Source organism: Scatophagus argus, chromosome 5 (genome assembly GCF_020382885.2).
Source record: "Scatophagus argus isolate fScaArg1 chromosome 5, fScaArg1.pri, whole genome shotgun sequence".
Taxonomy (NCBI): Eukaryota; Metazoa; Chordata; class Actinopteri; family Scatophagidae; genus Scatophagus; species Scatophagus argus.
In genome coordinates this window covers 21,344,184-21,365,776 of record NC_058497.1, presented here as the reverse complement: position 1 = coordinate 21,365,776, position 21,593 = coordinate 21,344,184, and the positions used below count along the sequence as shown (strand labels likewise).

At 42.1% G+C, this 21,593-nt stretch overlaps 1 protein-coding gene across 3 annotated transcripts in view; it reads right to left on the bottom strand.

The window, feature by feature from the left end:
* The window catches only part of nbeab (neurobeachin b), a 178,071-nt gene that overhangs the window by 25,960 nt on the left and 130,518 nt on the right, over window positions 1–21,593 (bottom strand). For all 3 annotated transcript variants that reach the window (XM_046389619.1, XM_046389617.1, XM_046389618.1), the window contains 4 exons: window positions 8,591–8,708; window positions 8,404–8,506; window positions 7,589–7,704; window positions 5,153–5,265 (listed from right to left, as the gene is read on the bottom strand). In XM_046389619.1, the coding sequence (XP_046245575.1) occupies window positions 5,153–5,265; window positions 7,589–7,704; window positions 8,404–8,506; window positions 8,591–8,708 (450 nt within the window). The remainder of the gene's footprint in view (window positions 1–5,152; window positions 5,266–7,588; window positions 7,705–8,403; window positions 8,507–8,590; window positions 8,709–21,593) is intronic.

The following is a 21,593-nucleotide window of genomic DNA, read 5'->3' as shown; positions in this document are numbered from 1 at the left end:
GTGCATAGCCAGACATACACAGATGGGTGGGTGATGAATTAAATTAAGGAATCAACATGAATAAATGTAAGCACAAAGAAAATCAAAGCAGTTTTGGTGGCTTGTCGTTCCCAAGTTGTATATAAACAGGAGGCTGTAAACCCAAGAGTTTATTCGTTGGTGAGTTTGTTGTATTCCTCCAAAGTCAACATTAGTGGTGCCAATTGTTAGACTTAACAAACAAATAAGGACGTCCCAAATGTGTCACAGAATGAAGACAGTGTTTGACATCAAAACAGACACTGTTTCCAGAGCAAGTTTGCCAAGACAAACATGCCATGCTTCTCTCAGCTGCAGGTACAGGAAAGTTTGGCATAAATTAAAAACCTATTTCCAGGTTAGTCCAAATCCTGTCCACACAGTCCAGGTGTGCTGCCTTGGCCATAAAAAAAAAACACTCCATATACGATGAATTTGGTATAGATAGAACAAGTTTTGCTTTGATGATGACAGGACAGCCAAAACTGAGGAGAATTTCTGATTGATTAGCTGTTGAATGGGAAATAAACAGAATTACCAGTCAGCAGTCAAGTTGCAATCTGTGTCTGTCCAGACTCACAATATATGTAGTAAAAACTTTGAAGGAATGTAATAAAAGTTAAGTATAACTCTTGGTGAAATGGAGGTTATCATTATATTGACACGTATGATTCCAGTGAATCATTTCCAGTGAGGAACATGCTGTCTGTATTTTGAGACAGTTTTATTTAATAGAAGAGCACATGGGGCTGTCAGAGAGCTTTGTCACATGGTGCAACAACAATCACCTGAAGCTTAATATCAGCAGAACCACTGAGCTTGTGGTTGACCACTGCTGTTTGTTTATTAGTGAGTATTTTTGCTGAGAGAGCTAAAAAATGCTTGGTCAATAAAGCCAATTCTACACAAAGAAGCTACATGTTCTAAAACAGGGATGCTTCACAAACATCTTCAGCCCCGCAGATATCAGTGTGGCTTCAAGGTGGGCACGCAACATTAGCGTCAGCAATTCAGTATCCAACTGTTCTTGACTTATGGTGTTAAATAATGGCCAGAGATGTGTTTTTGCAGAACATTATGATGTCTCAGTGAAGTTAACCTTTTGACCTTTTGGATATAAAATGCCATCACTTCATAATTTTACACTACTACATATTTGTCTGATTAACACTGTGTATGAGTTGTAGGTTTATGGCCAAAAATGTGAGGTCACAGTGACGTTGATGTTGATGTTTGATCACCAAAATCTAATCAGCTCTTCCTTTAGTCAAAGTGGACATTTGTTTCAGATTTGAAGAAATTCTCTCAGTGTTCTTGACAAACCACATTCACAAGAATGGGACAGACATACAAACAAAGATAACCTGAAAACTAATGCCTCTGTTTCGCCAGCATGGAGACATAACAAAAATCCATTTATGATAAGATAGCATACGAACTTCAGTGGTCCTTCAGCGGCTTTATTCCCCTCACAGTCACATTTGTTGTTAAGCCCAAATCAAGCTTTTCTTACCTCTGATCAACACAGAATAATCACCTCTTCCGGTTCCCTGCATTGCCTACCATACTGATCATAGATATCAGACAATAAAAACAACTGATTCAGACAGTTTCATACCTCCTCCTATCCGAATTAATTTCTTGTATAACACCTGACCCAGTGAAATGCATCAACACAACTAAACAAAGTGTGATCAAACTTAGATTTGGCTTCAGATTCAATCAGGATCATATCTGGTGTTGCACTCCAAAGATGCAGGAAATTAACATGGAACGAGTGAACAGAGTGCTTCCATTTGTTTGGTTATATCTGAGATGCACCATGTTTCAAAAAAAATTACGTTAAGGGTATGTTGCTATGGTCGCAGTCACTTTTGCTTACCTCATCACAGGCAGGGCTGCACGCAGTACCAGTCTAATGCAATCAAGTTGCTCAAGCTCAAGATAAAGCAGATGTGCTCTCAAAGAGACTGAATGGAGTGGAAGTGAGAGGGAAGAAGGCTCCATTGTGGTTAAAAAAAAAAAGTGTGGAAGGAGTCTTAACAGTCGCCAAGCCTATCCTCGTTACTCAGATTATTTCTCCTAAAGATCCTCCAGGATCCGCTTCGAGAAGGAAACAGATTAAAACAGGTTCCCCTGTCTGAGCACAGCTCATTCATAAATATGCTTACAGTGCCAAATCAACCTTATCAGCATTATATTAGTCATTTTAAGTTGGGTGAAAATGTATGTAAACAACAGAGAGTGTCACTTTCTGGTGTTGCTTGTCTGTTGAAATGATATTTTACCAAGGACACATCTAATAAATTTTAGTCAGCGGATCAGGAAGCACAGTGTTAAACCACATGAACTTTTCTCTCCTTGTTGGGCAATTAAATGCATTTTCATCACATCATTTAACAACTATGAGAAAGATTAGCTTCCGCCTATCTATCACCCACATGTCAATCTATCAAGGAATAATCATTAGAACCTAATGAAACACCTCAGTGCATGACTGTATCTGACATCCAAATATGCAGAACTCTGGCCTGAGGCAAAGTAGTGCAGTGTTCAATCCACTGTTCACAGCTGACTGAATGCCCAACCAGCAGGTAATTGTAGGTGTGTGCAGTAGGTTTGTGAGGAAAGCATTAGTCAGAGCAGCACTGAACTCCTACAGTTTAAACAATGCTGTCAATCAAGTGCCAATCACCTGTAATTGACAAACAGGTCTCATGTCTTCCATCTGTGGGAAAGAAAGCCTCCTAAATTGTGCAACAGCATCGTGCTTTAGTTTATAGTGTGTAATTTATCCAGCATATTGACCTAAGAGTAATGTTATGACAATTTATCTTCATAATGCTACAATCACAATATTAAATGAGGTGATTAGTTATTATTAAATTGCAGAAACAAAAATAAACATACAAATTAGAGCAGAAAACGAGTAAGAAAGTAAGAAAGATTTATGTAGTAACCGCTGGGGTTACATATTGAACCACGATACTTTCTACTGGGACTGACAGTTCATTTTAAACTATTTTATGCAGGCAAGGTTGTCAAAGTGAAGTGAGAAAAGGATTTTGAAAAGTTAAAGACATGTCCCTCAAGAATTGGTATCATAATGGTATTGGTGCTGAAACATGGGCACTTCAACAAAAAATGAGAAATGATACCAAGCCTTAGTTACCACACACATAGCCTGCGTGATACACAGCCACACCCAACCCACCCAGCCCTAATATCCAGTGAGCGAGCCTCTAGAGACTGTGCTACTACCTCTGATCCATAATTGAACATAAGGGCAGACCAAGCTGAGAGAAGTGCGGGGCCCTCTGTCTCTCCCTGCTACACGAGCTGTGAACTTTTGGAGGTAAGAGCCCCGGGGTTCCAAGGACAACTGTCAGGAGACACGGGCTGTGAACTCATGCTAATGAAGGCAGCTAAGCCCTGTAAACAGCATGGGAGGATGTCACTGGAATACATTACAATACATAACTGTCTCCCCAGGGCAGGAGGGCTGCACAAAGCTCTGCCCTGATCGCCCCTCAGCCCCCCCACCACAACACACACACACACACACCGTGGCTCTCTCAGCCCACCTGGATATCCCCACAGGCCGGAGCAGCCAAAAGAAGACAAGTGCTGAGATGACGGTGGCAAGACACACAAGCGAGCTGAAATATGAAGTGTTCCAAAGCAGTGGGAGCTCATTTTTCAAATTCATAACATTCTATCAAACTTCTCCATTATTCTTTTGTGAAGTCTTTCACGGTGACTTCCTTTTTTTTTCACTTCAGAGTTCTCCTCCTCTCCCACTACAAACCACAGCACACACATGCCTTGAAAGACTGAAAATTGATACAAACTGTTGAGAACTGAGGCTCTTAGTCAGAATGTCGGCACTTTGAGGGAAACAAGGGGGAACAAGGGAGCGATAAAGTGTGCAAGAGAGAGAGAGAGAGAGAGAGAGAGAGAGAGAGAGAGAGAGAGAGAGAGAGAGAGAGAGAAAGCCGAGACAGGAATGTGACTGTTTTCAGGTCAGTGAGCTGCAGTGTGCATGTGCAAAAGAGAGACAGAGAAAGAGAAAGAGAAGGGGGTGGTGAAACCAGGCCATAGTTTGTGGTATAGCAATCTGCTGCCTTTTCCCTCTTCAGCCAAAGACAGAGCAGGCATAATGGTGAACTTCATCTCCCAGGGTTGCTGGGCTTTAGTGTCATTGTGTCTGAGCTCTTGTGATTTGGCAACATTAGCAGGACTCTCACTGTTGCACAGCTTGATGTGTTTTTGACCTGCCATATTCAGAGGGTCTTTCACTGCAACACTCTGCTAACGATATGTTCATTAACCCTGATAACTCAAATAACTAAATGGCAATGTCTTATTAATAAAATCACAAAATTCTAGTTACGACAATATCCAACTCAAACAAGAAACAAGTTGAGAACACAACATATTATTATTAACATTACGGACATCAGCTGACATGGTGAATCCTTCAGCAAGCAGTTGTGTATTTGCACATCCAACACATAGCCACATTAGTATTTATTTGGAGCAGCATATTTGGCCACTTGGGAAAGTAAATCCAATATTCACTTTTTGCCCTCTTTTGCTCTCCACCATGTCCTGTATAAGTATATTGCTCCTAATACTGCTCCTACTGTGTTCACCAGCTAGTCACCAACTTTGTCTGGCATTTGGTTCTGGGCTGCTGGACTGCTGCCTTAGAAAACATTGCTAAAAGAGCAGTGGGAGCAAACCAAAACAAAAAAAGTTAAGCATGGGAAAACCAAAACAGTGAGCTGAAAGATACTACAAACCTCCGTCAAGCTGAGGGGAACTGCAGAGTCGGGTGATAATTCCCTGTGAGTGATCCCTTTCACTTACAAGCAGGCATGCGATCCTTTGTTTATATAAAAATATTATAGCGGCTTTAACAATGTGATCATGGTTGCAACTACGTGGCCCTGGACCACCCTGAGGTCATCAGGGTGCACATGATTTCATAGCTATTAAATACGATATTCTTTTATAATCTGGACCTTAATAAGGAAATCCCCTGCCATCAGGGCCAGCTGCCCCCTGCCTCCACCTGCCCACCCCACCCCTCTATCACACGGAGATGTGCATAGCCAAGTGGCTTTGGTACCTTTGAGAGGTCTCTGAAGTTCCCTGGCAAGGTCAGGTCCAACTCCTCTGAGTCGTAGTTGGTGAGGACCCAAGGAAAGACCGGGTACTGGTTCAGGTCATTGTATGTCCTCCCTAGACATGCAGAGCAGGCAGAAATCTGTGAGTGATGAAGGGCTGGAAGGAAACAGAGGGGGCTGAAAGCAGGGCAGGGTACACTTGAGGCTTCAGTTACTTTGGGGGATCAGCGTGCAACATTCCAACAAGACCCCGATCTCAGAGCCCTCAATCAGACTCACTTCCTGTCTCACATGGAGTCTGCCTGGGAAGCATGCACTAATGGCAAACTCTTTTTGCTATGAGAGAGGGTTTTCCGTGCTCCCCATGCCTTTTCCTGCTGAGCGTAATTTACCAGTGGACTGTGGGAATTACAGGAGTCCTGAGTGCATTGTCTTTAAAGTTACAGAGAACATAATTATCTCTACGTTGTGAAGAGTGTAGGTAATACGAGGGATATAGGTTCTCCTGAGGGCCATGACTCCTGAAATGTCACTGCAAGTCTAATGCATTGATTGGCCAGATGTGAAATTCCTTTCTGCTCTGGCAGTGGGAATATGGATTTCAGATGGCAAAACGTGTCAAATGAAATCCATGGGAAAAGCCAAGAGCATGTACTATGTTGTCATTAATGCTCCACTTTTCTTTTGAAGATGACACTGAAATGGCTGTGAGGTCAGGTGGTGGCCAGTTGTAATCCAGGATTGGGACAGGAATGCTGTGGATAGTTTTGTTGGAATTTTTACTGCTGGTGATAAATTGAGCAAAAAAGTGTAGGCTCAAAGCAAATCAAGCATTTTATTTTACCCACAAAAAAATCCTTAATGGAATAAAAGTTACCACATTTTCCCCCCAGAAATATCTGACATGTTTTTATTCTTGCATTGTTGATGTTGACTGGCATAGCACAAGCCCTTTGAAGACATGCTGCAAGAATGACTTTTTAAACTGGAAGTCAACAGAAACATCAAAGTCACACATTACAGCATCATGACATCACGGGAAATGAGACAACCCTGCAACCTTTTGCATTTAAAATGCCACATTTTCATGATTAACTGATGCTTACGAAGCTGTCAAAGAAACCAAGACTATCTTGGATCAGCAAGCTAATTGCATAAAGCACATTGTTGTCACACTGAGAACTTTAAGCATTTCAGATCAAGGAAGTGTTAACCCTAGGATCAGGATCTTAAAAGCTGTTTTACTACATCTAAATATAATAAAGTTCATGCATTAGAATACAATGTTATGCCAGTCACTAAAGGAAGATCATTCAGAGGAGGGACCCACTCTCTACAGTCATACAGTTTTTAATGATTACCTACAATTTTTTTTCAAATTACACCAATCTAGCAGGCAGATCTTCACTCCTTTCTGGACTGCCAAAGGTTGGTATTAGATAATCTAAATCTAGCTGAGCGAGTGACAGTGTGTGACAGGCTAGTCAATGGGAAGGCTTCTGCAGAGTATATAAGGTCTGGGGGAAGCTAGAAAGCATAATTACACAGGTTAACGCCACATAGTGAAAAGGAAGCAGCAGACCGAGTGTGGAGGATGAGTTGGGGGTGTTAGTGTGGTTCAACCTACTTGTTCAGAACCTGAGTTGGGGTGGCAGGATGTTAATAACAGTGGAATAGTGTTTAATTAGAAGACCACTTCCCGTTCGCACCTCTTCTCAACACTTCACCCCCCCGCCTGTCTGCCGACCCACACTATTCTGACATCCCTGTCAGCCCAGGTCATTACCGGGGATTTTTAATGAATTTTGGGCATGTTTTTCTGTCTGCCTTACATCTAATTAGCTGACAATAATGTATCGAACTCAAGCACAGGCTAAATATAAATATGCATGAATATGCAGCGAGAGAGAGGATGACACCTCTCAGAGCAGAGTAGCGTGCAGTCGCTCTCACTTTGCCTGTTAGTTGCAGTTCAGATCAGAGAGCCGACAACAGACACACAACTCTGCAGACGCACATGTGTATGCCCTAAAAAAGCCAGGCACTAATTATCTGGCAAAATATGCTGCGCCTGCTCTTAGCTTCAAACAACACACTCCCATGAACAGTGAAGTCTACCATGTTGAGCACCACTTTAAGGTTACCTTGGATTCTTAAACAAATATGACATACCCGAGGCCACTTATAGTACATTTCTGGTACTACTGACACATCACTTGTATTGATCATGATAGCTAAACTTAAAGCCATAAGACTTTAATGGTGAAGAGGTTCCCATAGATAGTAGATTAAAAATTAAAACTTTCACTGGTTGCAGATTTTACTCGGATAAGGAAGAAAACAAATCAGAATCTATCTACTTAAGTGATGGCTGTGAAAAAAAGAGAATATATTATTTCCATACCTTCAGCTACTTCCACATTAAAAACAATCCTTACCTGAAATAGTGTTAAGAAACATGAGGTACTCAAAGTTGGAGATCTCTCTCCTCTGCCAGCGCTGGGTCATGTTGGAGGATTTGAAAAGTTGCCGAGGGGTGGCTAGGGAGATGCGTCTGGAAAAAAACATTCAAACAGAAGGCTGGTGTTACTTACAGATATTTAAACACTTACAGCCTTCAAAAAGTAAAAGTAAAAAGCATTAACTGCATATGAAGCTATTCTTAAATTTGGAGGTACATGAACAGCTGATAACCAGCTCTATGTCCAGCATGGCAGTATTAGCATTAAGATACAGAGACGAATAACACAGAGAATAATGGTGATATCCACCGCAGTGGTATTCACAGTTACACAGTTTTGATTCCAGTTAATTAAATGAAAGCTAGGTGCAAATTAAGAGTCCTTAAATTACATAGTTAATTTACCATGTGTTAATTTAGGATGCCTTACTTTATATCCACTTAGTTAACTTGAGACTTAAAGAACTGCACTTGTTTCGTAACAGCGTACACACAGGTCTGTTAGCACTATGAGAGTCTAAAGGGAATCTGTCGTTTGACTGTGGTCAATGGCCTGGCTGCAACCCTGCTGTATAGAGTCTTCTGTCAGAGAATTAGGTCAGTTCAATCAGGGTCAGTGCACATCCACTTCAATGACTGGAGCAAATGGGACCTCACATGACTCTGCTGCAGGCCAGGCTGCAGAGGCCCCAACATGCAACAAGGAGAAGGTAACACCAGCCACGAAGGAATTACAATGTTAGAAATATGCATTAACGTTGAGTTAATTTTCTTTTGGAATATGTGACGCACCTGGCTTGTGGAAGTCCATAGCTGGTACCCACTCCCACTCGAGGAAGACTGTAGACCACCCTCTTCACTGTGGCCTGGTCAGGAAAGTTGAACATGACTGATGCTGTGAAGCAGTGACAGACATAAGTTACCGATGAAAAGCTGAAGAAACATGAATTTCAAAAGCCGTAATTGGCACTTCACTTACTTCTGTTGGCCATAAAGACCTCCATCGCTGTGTTCTGCAGGAGGTAGCGTCTGGAGAATACTGCCCGAATCTCACTGAACATCCACTTCCCGTGTAAACCCTCGGTGTATGCCAAGACCTAGGAAGGCAGAAAAGGAATAGAAGAATGTCCTCAGGTTATAATAGTTGTATAAAACCATCGAGATCATGACACGTTAGGTTCTGCAACAGGCTTTGTGTGTAACATTTCATCTACAGTGCCACTGGTATTGCAGTACACAACTGAAATCTGGCAAGTTCTCAGGCTGCGATTTAAAATGTTAAATAAAGCACTGGAGTAAACTAAGAGGCTAATTTGTTGTGATATGGACAGAAAAGCAATCGCAGCATGACAGTAAATAAGACCTGAGCAAAATTCTACAAAAGTGAGATCAGCAATTAACATTTGTTTTCCACCTTTCCTCTTTTAAAAAAGTTGGTAGCTGTTGTACTTTGTAATATTTTTGTTTTCTTGTTCATGGGCACCCAACAATAGTCGGCAAGACACATGGTCTAGTACACTCATTATTTCCAAGCAAGTTTATTCCTCTGAGCATTGTAATACTAAAATATATTCTTAATAACTATTTGATTGAGTTTTATTCAAAATGGAAAACATATGGAATATAAAATATCACACAAGTATAGTTTAATTTATTCCTTATTTTAATTTGTAGTATTATTATTAGTATTAGTAGTAGTATTATTGAGACATTTAACCATATCTCATGGCACTTCTATATACATTATGATGTTACAGTGCTCTCTACAGATTCTCTTTGAGTGTTTCACACTTTGGCATTTGTTCTGTAAAACTCACTAGAGCAAGGAAAATGGTCAAAAAACAACCACCTGGGTCAGTGACACATATATAATCAATAAAAACCATCATGCCAAGGAGAGGAGAGAGCAGACAAAGGATCATTAGTGTATGCAGCACCACTGGGGCTGCAGGTCCACACACAGAAAGCCAAAGCAGTTGTTCTGACAGGTGAGAATGGTCGGCTCACACACCCGTCCCCACCTCCTTCCATCTCACTTCCCTCTGACTGAACAATTTTGTCCAACAGTATGAGCCAGAGCGCAACCTCATCAACTCTCCAGGTTATAATCACACATATGTTAAGTGTGAGAGAATAAAGATATAATAGAGCAGTAAAGGGTGAGGTCATACAGTACCTAAGTGTGTGTGTGTGTGTGTGTTCGTGGGTGTCTGTATGTGTATTTTTTTTGGGAGGGTTGTGGTGGGGTATGGTGGTGGTGGTTGTGGGGTGGCGTGGTTGTGTGTGAGGCGGGTTATTGAGGTGGAGTAGGCAGGGAGGGAGGGAAGTCAGAGTGAGATGTTCAGCTGGGTTAGGTCTGATGCTAATGCTCATTTAAAGTAGTGACAGGCTGGAAGAGTGCAGCGTGAGCCAGGCTGCCTTAATTTCTCCCTGGAATAGCTCATGCCCGACCTCCGTGCCACATCCAAAATCTCTGGAGCTCAATTAAAATTGGATTAGGTGGAGATACTGGATGTGCAGCACAGCATCTCTGGTGCTCTCCTCCCAGTAATGCCCCCGCCTGACACCTCTGCAACCCCCAACTCAAACAGTTGTCATAGAGACAGCACAGCCCAGAGGAGGCAGCATGCTGACTGGAGGGGGGGAGTAGAGAGGAGGAGAGGAGAGATGGAGGGATGGCTGTGGAGCTGCGGGCGCACGGTTGAGGGCCAGCAGCATCTCACTAGTAGACAGGGTAGCTTTTATTCCAGTCCTGCTCCACAGCCAGATGTTGTGGAAGCAGTCGGACGAGTGCAATGCTGAAAGGCAAGTCGTACAGATATGCATCATGGGAAGGCTACAACAGCTTACTCCATCAAGGCACTAGCAAGCTGTTCTGTGAAAACATATTTAGTCATGTGAATGTCTAGAGATTTTAAATGATTTGTCATTTTCAGCAAAGTCTCTATTTGCGTTACTGTTTGATTGTAACAGGGTCTTATATTTGCATCCTGAATTCTCCATTTGTTATATCATGCATTATTAAAACAAACGAACAAACAAGCCAGAGAGTAATAAAAAAAAACAATGCAGTTTTCACGGGCTTGTCAAACCGACACACTATTTTGTGTTTTAGTAATTGAAAATCATATCAAAAAAGCTAGAATATGCGACCTCTTTACTGATCATCAGCACAATAATGTGCACTGGCTGTTTCTAGTTGCAGAGCCGGAGTGAACATTTTTTGTTGCCATGACAAAGTACAGGCCAAAGGCCTAGCTGTCAACAAAAGAGAGGCTAAAGAGGAGAAAAAGAGCTGATTTCAAACAGCCCAGATCAAAAAATTTGTCATAACAACAAAGCTTTGGTCTAAACCAACACGCAGGGGCCCCTGTAGACTTGGAGATTTGACAAAGCCCAGCCCTCATTTTTGGAGGCCCAGCTGTAAAAAATGCCATTTAATGAACCTGTCTGCTGAAGCTGTCCCCTGCCTGTCAGAGGTGTCAGCCAGTGACAAGCGCTGGGGACCGCCGCCTCCAGTCACAGACAGGCCTGCCAGCTGGAGACTTCGGCCCCAATCTAATCACGCCACCAGGAAGGGACCGGCGCTCTGCTCTTGGTCTGTCACGCTTAGGGCTGGGGGAGCAGCGAGGGGACGGGTGGAGGGGTCTGGTATGGCCGACAAGCACAGCCTTTTGTTTCCACACAGGTCCCTCTACGCAGGCTCATTAGGAGCCACAGGCGCATGCGCTGCTTAGCCAGCTGCAGAGAGATACATCTCTACAGCATAATAGCCATAATGCAATTTAACGTCTCTGTCCTCTCTCTCCCTTTCTTCCCCTTCACTTCTTTCCCTGATATGACAGAGGGCAGACTGCATTCTGCCTGTGGAACATCACAGGTGAAAAACAGAAAAATACTGTGACAGATGAGATGAGGAGAGACACAGGTGACACCAGTGTTTAGGCTGAAACTCACATATAATAATGTGCAGATGCTCAAATGGAGCACATCATACTTAAAAGCGATAGGAAGCCACTTCATGCATGGAAATAGATTCTAATCATAGCTGACTTCCCAATAGCTTTAACCCCACATTGGCTGAGACACTATGACAGACGTTATTAATAAATCTAACGAAGCGTTTTCTGCAGAATCTGATGCCATTTTCCCAGATATGGAACAATACAATCCCCCTCTACTGCATTTAAACAGGAAAATAACATAATTCAGTGAGACCTCCAAGCCAGCATGACTGATATATTTATATGAGACTGTAGAGCAGTCTGACAACCTGGTATCACAGCACCTCCGCTGCATTCTTCTAAGATTTGTCTAATAGGCTTCCACCATAAAGCCTCACAACTGCATGGTCCCAGGCGGACGGAGAGAACGGCGAAGTGGAAGAATAAGGGGAGGATACGAGGGGCAGTTTCATTTTGAGTGATATGACTACTCCCCCAGGAGCGAGTGGGATGGATTTCACACATGGCAATTTGGAGGATCAGCACACACTGCGAATACTGTATTCAATGACTGACCTCAGGCAATATGGGCCAAATCTGTGAAGAGGCTGAGCAGTCGGAGAAGGCAAAAAAGGAAAAGTGTAAAGCCTAGTAACAACGAGAGCAGGGAGCACCTCCCAGCTTAGAGGGAGAGCCTCATCAGCCATAGGCTATGACGGAAATAAAATCAGAGCATAGATAGTCAATGTACAGACTATCTAGATATGTTTGACAATAAAACACAGAAGAATTACACACAAATATTTCGGGTTATCTTACAACTGAAATTTGGTTTTATTTGCAAAGCTTATGACATAATAGCCTCTGTGAGTTCTGCTTTTGTCTGAATACAGTGAAGGTGAGTGCAACCTTGTTAGTTTTGCTCATGGAAAGAAAAAAAGCAGGCACTAAAAATTTAAAAGCACAGTGATTATTCAGAATAACATCGTTTCTGGAAAGAGATGCTGTGGCTGAATTTTTTAATATAAATTTTCATGAGAAATATCTGCATGATTAAATAACACTAAGGGGAAACACTTAACTGTTTGTAATTTGGGTGCACCGACCCTTCAAATTAAGAGAAGTACGAGCTAGACATAGTGTACATATTCTTCTTTCTACAAATGAGTCAGGTGTTCCACACACAGTGAAATGAAACTTATACTGCCACATAAAACTTTATTAAGCCAAGCAGAAAAGCTACGGAAATCTTGTCTGACCACGACGTTCCCAAATCCGCACTTTTATTTCAGCTTTAATCCCTTTTACATCCTGCAGAGATTTATAACGTATGCCTGAGCATCAAAGCATGTTTCTCATCTGATCCTCCCTTAATGTGACAACTGTTATGAAGTGCAAAAATATAAAAAAGCAAGATTCCCACAGATTATTAAAAAAAAAAAATCTGCATTCCACTTGGTTCCTCTCTGTGAGACCCATATCTCAACTTCAATAAAGTAGCAGTCTCCTAATGCAGGTATTGGGGGAAAACAAGATACAGATTTGCATAATCAGTGTCACTATACATTTGGGTGGTAGCTGGAGTGTGGCAAGATGACACAGCTTGGGTGCTCTGGCAAGACCAGTGGGATAAAAGAGATGAATATGTATTAAATATACTGGCAGTTCACTGCTTCAAATGTCCAGCCAAGTTTGTCAATAACATTTATGTCAGGGATGGTATTTCACGCACATTAGCAGGCCCTGCAGCACTGCCTTCAACGCTGCCATGGTGGGACAGGTGGGAGGAGTCGGTTTCCTAGTATGCAGTTTCTTCTTAAAGAGTCAAGGCTCTTTAAGCATCTGTTGTGTGTCTATGTTAAAATATAAAGTCTCAAGAAATTCAATGACAAAAACCCCCAAACAGCAAAACTTTAGCAGCGATGATACATAAAGTTTGACACTGAGTCATGATATCTGCAGAGGGCTTAGAAGAAATAACACAAAATAAAATGTATTTAATTGATGACCATCACAGAGTGATATGTAAATGCAGCAGGAAATACATATTTGTTAAACGTGATCTTATGATCAACATGTAGCATTTTATAGATTTTCTTGAATTCAATACACACACTACTGTCTTTTTTTTACTTCACATGAAGCTGGATGCCCTTTTACTAGGAATGGCAAAAAAATACAGTGGGGACAATAAGTACTGTTAAAACTACATGCAAAAAACTCCTCTTCTGATATGAACTAACATTTACACATATAGACCAAACCATAATGTTTCTGATGTTTTTTGATTTTTTTCCCCAAAAAAGTATACATTTCACACTACAATCCTTAAAAAGGCATCTACTCCATCTACCTCATTAAAGATTCCAGAATCTATGACTACTTAAATTTTGTTAATTTCTTGCATTTTTTACAAAATGTCTCCTCAAACCACAAAGTCTGTTCTCAGTGTATGCATATGAAGTACTACAGCAGTTGCATACTGGACCAGAACTGACCTCCCAAACTAGCTGTGATGTAAAACTCATACATTATTCTTTGCAGTGAAGCTCAAACACCAACTGTAGGAACAAGAAAAGATATTTTTGAGTGGTGAAGGACTTTGAGGCTAAAATTTTAAGGTTATCATTATTGAAATCATGGCTGTTTAATGATTTTTACCTTTTATTAACCAACCGCCTACAGTTTGGGAATACATTATTTGGCCTCATTATTGTTCTCTTTGTCAATTATCTCTGTGTTCTTGAAAATCGTAGACACCAAAGCACATATTTCATGCTTCTTTTAAAGCTGACAAATGCTGCAAATTGGCATTTGAGCAAATATGACGTAACCTTTGTAACTGTGTTACTAATGATAATGAACTTCAGAATTCAAGTCTTTTTCCATGTAATGTATATTATTTTGTATCCTCCCTATAAGTGCACACACATACATGAACACACTTAGTGAGCACATCATCCAGATAAACAGCTTGAGGATGCCTTCACTAAGGAGCTTGAGAGAAGGGATACAGTCATTTGGTACGGGGTCTTTTCAGCAAGCTTTTCCTAATGGGACTTTTTCAGGGACTTGTCAGCCTTAAGATGACTGAAATCTTCCTGGCCTGGGTACCAGCTTCCTCTGGCTGCCACTGAGAGTGCCAAGCTGATCGCTTTAAATCCAACCTTTTTTTTTTGGTGGTGTGTGGGAGGGATAGGGGCTCAGAGCGAGACAGAGAAGAACAGAAAGAACGAGACAAGGATGGAGAGGCGGAGAGACAGAGGAGGAGAGGGACAGAAAGAGCAAGTGGTTAGACGAGAGGGCCTGATGAGCAATGAGTGCCTCACTCGTCCTCAATTAATCTTGTCTCTCTACCTTTGCTTTGGCGCTTCCCTCAGCACTAAGGTAATAACGACACCCTCATCCATTATCCTTTTATCCCTGTTATTCACTGGGAATTGCTTAATAATATGTTACAGATTTGTCCTCCTTCGTATAATTCTTTCTGTCATTTGCAGTATATCATCTGGAAAACACACAGCCCCCTTTCTGCCGGACGCTCTTTGAGGATTATCATGGGTGACACCTTCGGGATGCAGCCAGAATCTGGAGCATCATTTTTTCAGGCATAAAGTGGAATTACCCTGACTTATCTGTCATTGCCAAAAGCACAACAAGCCATTCAGGGCCAAAGCAAAGGTGGAACAGGTTCTTATCGGCTTCTATGAGCGAGAGCACTTGTAAATTTATGCTAATGAGCGCCTTTGTCATCCTGGCTCACCCCTTGAGGCTGAACGGGGCTTGCAGGGGATGATAATCTGGCTGTTAAGTGCACTAGATAATTTGTACTTTATCCTCATGTAATTATATAGTTTAAATCTTTTTACCAATGCTAATCCTACGACACGAGGAAGTGTCTTAACCATGTCTGTGGTTCTTAGCAGTAACTAGTTAGCGTGCATCTGACTCTCTCTCATAACATCACGTAGGAGGAGTGCAGCACTGATATAATTGCTCTGACTTTCTGAATCCTCACATCATCTTGATTCACCTTAGCAGGCAGGCAGGGAACCAAGGTAGCAGCCTGGGGGTATGGTAGGCAACTCAGAAAAGGTGAAAACGCTGTAGCACTGCTGTCAAGAAAGAAAGATGGAGGACACCATAAAATGGACGGGAAGGAGTAAAAGTAAGTGCAGTAGGGCAGCTTTACAGAGCTTTTGGGGTCTCTCTGGTGTCCAGTGGGACTCCTGGCCATCTTGTGTGCCTGCCAAAGCCGACAGCCCTTGACAAGCTGCTTGGCGTGCTGTAATTTGACTAATTACATTGGATTAGACCACATTAATGCAAGCTGTTTTCTCCAGGGTCACTGACCTACCCAGTGTGTCACTTGCTAGTTTCCCTCTATTTGATGTGAAGAAAACACACACATGAGCGAAGGTAAAATCTTTGTTATCTAAAGTAATATAACAATGAACATGTATCTATATCCCTATTTGCTTTTTTACAATAGAAGAGAATGTATTCCAAAGCATCCACAACAGAGAAAGCTGTGAGATGCAGCCAGCACTTTCCTGAGGAACATCATCACAGGATTCTTTGACAACAAACCGAATACTTTGCCGCCTTCATCTCTCTGCCAGAAAAGAAAAACAAAATAAGGCCTTTTATGAATCTCACAGAAGTCCCAGAGTTCACAAAATTATTTTTTTTACACAAGGAGAAGGAGATAGGGGGACTCAGGAGGGTCTCCATGTGCAGACAACAACAGTGCAAAATTTCATTTTAATTTTACTTTTATCTTGGCAAGCAATCAGGCTGAAATATGAGTAATGGGGTGCAGTTTTATGTGTGGTTTGGTCATACAATGGAGGAATGCTGTGTTGAAATCCATGATTAATACAAATAGTGGACACACCATTTTATCTGCTTTAAAATGAATAGATATACTCAGAAAACTAGAAATAATACGTATTTGTTTAAAAAAAGGAGGAGGAGGGAAACCAACCCTCATTTGCATTTGCAAAACTTCACTCTGAAAGAGGGGAAATGAGCCATAGAATATGTGTGTTTTAATACAAGTGCTCTCCCAATTGTACCAAATCAATTTGAGTTTCACACAATGGAGAGGCAGCTTCACTGTTTGTGTGTGCTCCTCTGCCTTGAACATGGTGTAATAATAGTCTTAAACCAGGCGTTATAAAGACAGAATACCAAAGAGGCTTACAGCCTTGGTTTCATGAAACATTTAGGCAAAAGTTCCAAGGGCTGAGGATGATGAAAGAAGGTAAGCTTGAAAATGGGCTTCTGGGATCCACAGCCCTTATTGTACAGAAGTCACATCAAATTAATACTGAGGGCCATTTGCAGCCTTTCTTCTCCTGAGCTTTTCAGAACGGATTAAGCTATGAAAACTCCAAAATTACTAAAGCACCTATTAGGCATTATGCTCACCCTTTCTCCTCTTTCTCTTTGAAAGTCATTGAATGTGCTTCACTTCACTCTCACCTCAATTCACAAGTTGTTTGCATACTTAAAAGAAGGGAAATTTCATAAAATGTGTCTTGTGAAATGAGTTCTGCACTATACAAAAAGAAAATATTTACTTGTATTTGCACAATTTGCCTTTCTATAACCCAGTTATTCACCATTTGGTAGATCTGTCCATTACATAAAACTATGTGGTAGCTTAGTTTGCGGTAAAGCTGTTCAGTGAAAGCCTTTGAAAGAGTTTCCACACTGATGAAGGGTCAGTATTGCTAGGGCTCTCTCAGGCTTTCTGCAGCCCTCTTCGCTCTCAATGCCTCCTCAAAGGAGCGCAGGGAGTGCATGAATTGTAATTATGGTTCCTAACAGGATTCAAGAGCGCCCAAACGATGGCACTTGAGAACCAGGTCGTGTGGAGTTAAACGGCTGTCAAACACTCAAAGCTCCCCAGCATGTGAACAAACCCACAAAGGCTGGACGTGTCCATTTCTAGGGCCCTCCTACCCACTTTCTCCCTCACAGTGAGAGATTAAAGATAAACTAAGGCCCCTTTAAAGATCCATGTAGCCCTTCTGCATTTTTACTCGCATTCCAATTTTCAAGAAGGGTTACAGCCTTCCAAGACAGTAAACCTGCTAAATTTGCAAAATTTGATCAGTGAAATTATGGTTTAAATAAAGAAATAAATTAATTCAAGGCAAATGAGGCAACAAAAGAGAGGAGCATATGAGGGTGAGGAGTAGGGGTAGGGGTAGGGGTAGGGGTAGGGGAACGGGTAGGGGTAGGGGAAGGGGGTCGTGAGAGATCAGGTAATTGGTACCACCTGAGAAACCAATCTAACCACAGTGTCAGATTATCTTCCGACCTCGCCTTCAGCATAACGGAAAAGATCATCTGTGCTCCCCAGACAGTTTCAATGACTCACCAGGGCACAAGACACCTCACTACACATTAAAGACACCAGCCTTCAGTCAGACCGCTATCCAACTTCAGCCCCATCCTAGTCCCCAAAAGCACCCAAAAGAAACCAACCTGCAGCGTGAAGTCCCTATGCATGACCCTTATTAAACTCCTAATTGGATTGAGAGCAGCTAAGAAAAAAAATTTAACATAGTTCATTCAGGTGAGATTTTCTTTTGCATTCCTTCCAGTAGTTTGCCTCTTCAACAATAACATTCAAAATCAAGTCACTGAAAACTTTTTTTTCTTTTCAAAACACAACCTGATTTTCCAAAAATGGGAGTATAGGCAAAACCTTTTTCACCTTTTCTTTTAAGGCAAAGTAGTATTTGATTTTCACAGGGTGCAAGTGACAGGCTGAAACAAAGCCCAGCGCTGGCCATTGTGTAGCCTTTCACTGTCGTAATGGTCTTAAAATGGCTACAAGCAGGGCCCTATTCACTGGTGACCACACTGCTCAGCTTTCTTCTCCATATCCAAGACAAACTCTGCACTAAGCAGGAACTCTGGGGTCAACTTATGAGTGAATGACAGACTAAGTTTACTTATAACCACAGCCTCAGACTACCAGTGCCTGTGTAAGTTCTCAACACATTTTCACTAATTATAGAGAATAAATAGTACCATAACAACAACATCAATCAAGTTCATTACGGAAAATAGCATAATGACAATAATTACAATAATATCTCATTAAGAAAGAGAATGGGAGACAGGGGAGAATTAATAGCAGACAGGTGTACAACACACCACAATTACAAAACCTGAAATTAGTTCATTGCCTCAGGGCAAACAGAAGAGAAAGGGAAGGTTGTAAGTGAAGGAGTGTGAGCATGTGTGTGTGCGTGTGTGTGTTGGGGGGGGGCTGGTTTCAGGGCTGGGAGTTGGACTGATAGAGAGAGGCTCTCTGACAAAAAAAGGAATTGCAAATAAGCAAACAAAAATGTCTTAAATGTGTAAATTAGGGAGAAAAATAAGAGGGAAAAGCAGCTTTTCCCTGCAGACTGGTGCCTTAGATGAGAAGGGAGCAGCGAAACGTGATCAAGGGGAGCCGTGGAGCGGTGCGGCAGGCGTCAAGATGAGCACTCAGCCAGCGAGTGGCAGCTTCTCCTTTTCCAGTCAATCATTCATTACAGAGCCAAGTGCTGCGGAGGAGTGCCTCCTCTTTTTGACCTATCATATTACTGCCTCTGTAAACTCCTAATCCTCCCTTCGTTAGATGGTGTCAACAGCCGACATGCTCTCAGCCTGCTGCTGCTGCACTCCCTGCTCAGACACCTCCCAAGCCCTGCCAAGACCACAGAATTGACACTCTAATAAAATCGTTTGAAATTTAACAAGGTGGAACGATGCAAGTTTATCCATCCTTTTTGGTACTTTCATCCATCTTTTTAACTTGTTTGTTTTTTTATCATTAGAAAGAGATTCCGGAAATTCACTTAGTAATTTGTTAACTTTTGTTTTATCATTAATACCAAGCCTCCAGTTCACAGTAAGCAACACTAAGAGAATCTGACCTTAGTTCTTCAGTCTTTCACCGGCTGGCTGGAGTGGCCTGCATGTTTTTTTGCCTTGAGGCTGTTTCTGAGCAGGTGAAAGCCTGAAGGCAGGAACCAGCACATCAGCACTTCTTCATCCATCATGACTCTTTCATGACGAGCCCGTCTCCTGAGCGTCTCTACTTGCACCCAGTGAGATGACTAGCATAATGAGTCCAACAGATGAAAGCCCAGCAGGACAAAACAACATTCAGAAACATCTCTACACACACACCCGGCTTAGCACCAATCAGGGACTCACTGTGTCAATGTTGTTATTTAGACAAACAAAAGAATCAGAAACATCTGTGTTTTGGCAGAAATCCCCCCCAATAAAAGATGTTTTGGCAATTAGGTCACGCTGATCACAAACAACAGCAATCTAATAATCAAATTCATCAAAATAGCATTGCACATCAAACTGTCCTTCACTTACATGCATTAGCGCACAGGCCTCATCTTCACACACACACACACACACACACAGACAGATCCATACAGGGTGTGGATGGCTCCAGGTTGAGTCACGATTTAAGCCATCAGATCCCAGATATCACATACTCAAGGAAATGACAGCACTGATTTTGGATGGTTCCGAGTTTGGCTGAATGTGACGCCATCACAACAGAACTATTACAGTGAAACTATGAGTGAGGGCCACCAAAGTTCATTCATTTCCTAATGACATATAGCACATGAGCCTTTGTGCTGGGATCTTAAAATACTTTACTGGGAATATATATGTAAATTTGTGAGACAAACTTTGTCACGGTTCAGACACACCTACCGCATAACACGGTTTGAGGGATGTTAATTACCATATAAAATAAGCAATTGGCATCCTGCCCCATATGTCCCACTTTTTCAGTGAGGAAGATGGAAATGAGGTGGGGTAGATTTGATTGTGACATGCTCTCCGTCTGTGCCCCACAATGTGTGGCTTTGCCCGTAACCGGCTAATATTCAGCACAGCTCACCACCACCAGAACTAATGAAAGTAGACAAAATGTCTCTGCTGCCATCTTTGTCTAGCATCCGCTCAGGGTGAGCCTCCCGCTTTCCCTCCTCTCCTTTTCACCTCCCCTCTTTTCCCCTCACTCGTGAAGGGAGGGTGACAGCGGCATAAAATGGTGGCGAGCAAATGTGCCTTCCATGTGGCAGCAGTGGTGGGGGTGACAGGGCAGGCTGAGGCCAACGCCATCAGCAGTGTGTGGCTGTTGCTTTGAACAACCTGGATAGTCGCCATGGAGGATCAGGGCCCAGCTGATGAGAAACCAGCGGTTAGAAACAAAAGCAGCTCAATATCAAATCAAGAAGCAGGCCACCCATCTCCAGCAGAAAACAGTTCTTTGATAAACTTAATTGTCTGGAGTGGCTTCTTGATAATCAAATGCACATCATCCAGTTTTTATTCATGGGAACTTTTAATGTTTTTTAATGCAGAATTGCATTAAAAGAACATTTCTAGATGACAGTGATTTATACTTTGAACAGAATGCTATTATGTTAGATTTGGAAATCAGATATAAAAACCCTCTAAGACAAAACTGTTATTTTGGGCTACTTACATAAATTCACTTAAAATTAAAAAAAAATGCTTGAATCATTTCAATCCACACAACTACTGAACAAAGCAAACTCCCTTCACCCAGCAAACTGTGGATGAGTCATTCAGGGGTTTGTTAGTTAACCCTGAGCTCAGAGGATGATGAAGCAAGGGCATAAATCACAGGGTGAAACAAGGCAGACTCCTCCGATTCATTAATGGAAATGATCTGTCAATATGCTGGAGTCAATTCACACGTGTCAGCTGGGCTCAGCACACAATGGGCCAGCCAACTTATGAACTCCCAGCACCACTCCACCGAGTCCATAAAACAACTGGCATCGCCGCTGGGGAGCACCCCAAGACACCACCCTCTTGCACAGACCACCAGATGACACAGATGGGGCGAAACCAAACAAAGACGAGGCTCCCTTTGTACAAAAAGGGACCCCTTTCAAAAGCCATTCATGCAACAAATTGGGGAAATCTGGCCATGCAACACTCTGGGTTTGCTCTTTTATTAGCGTG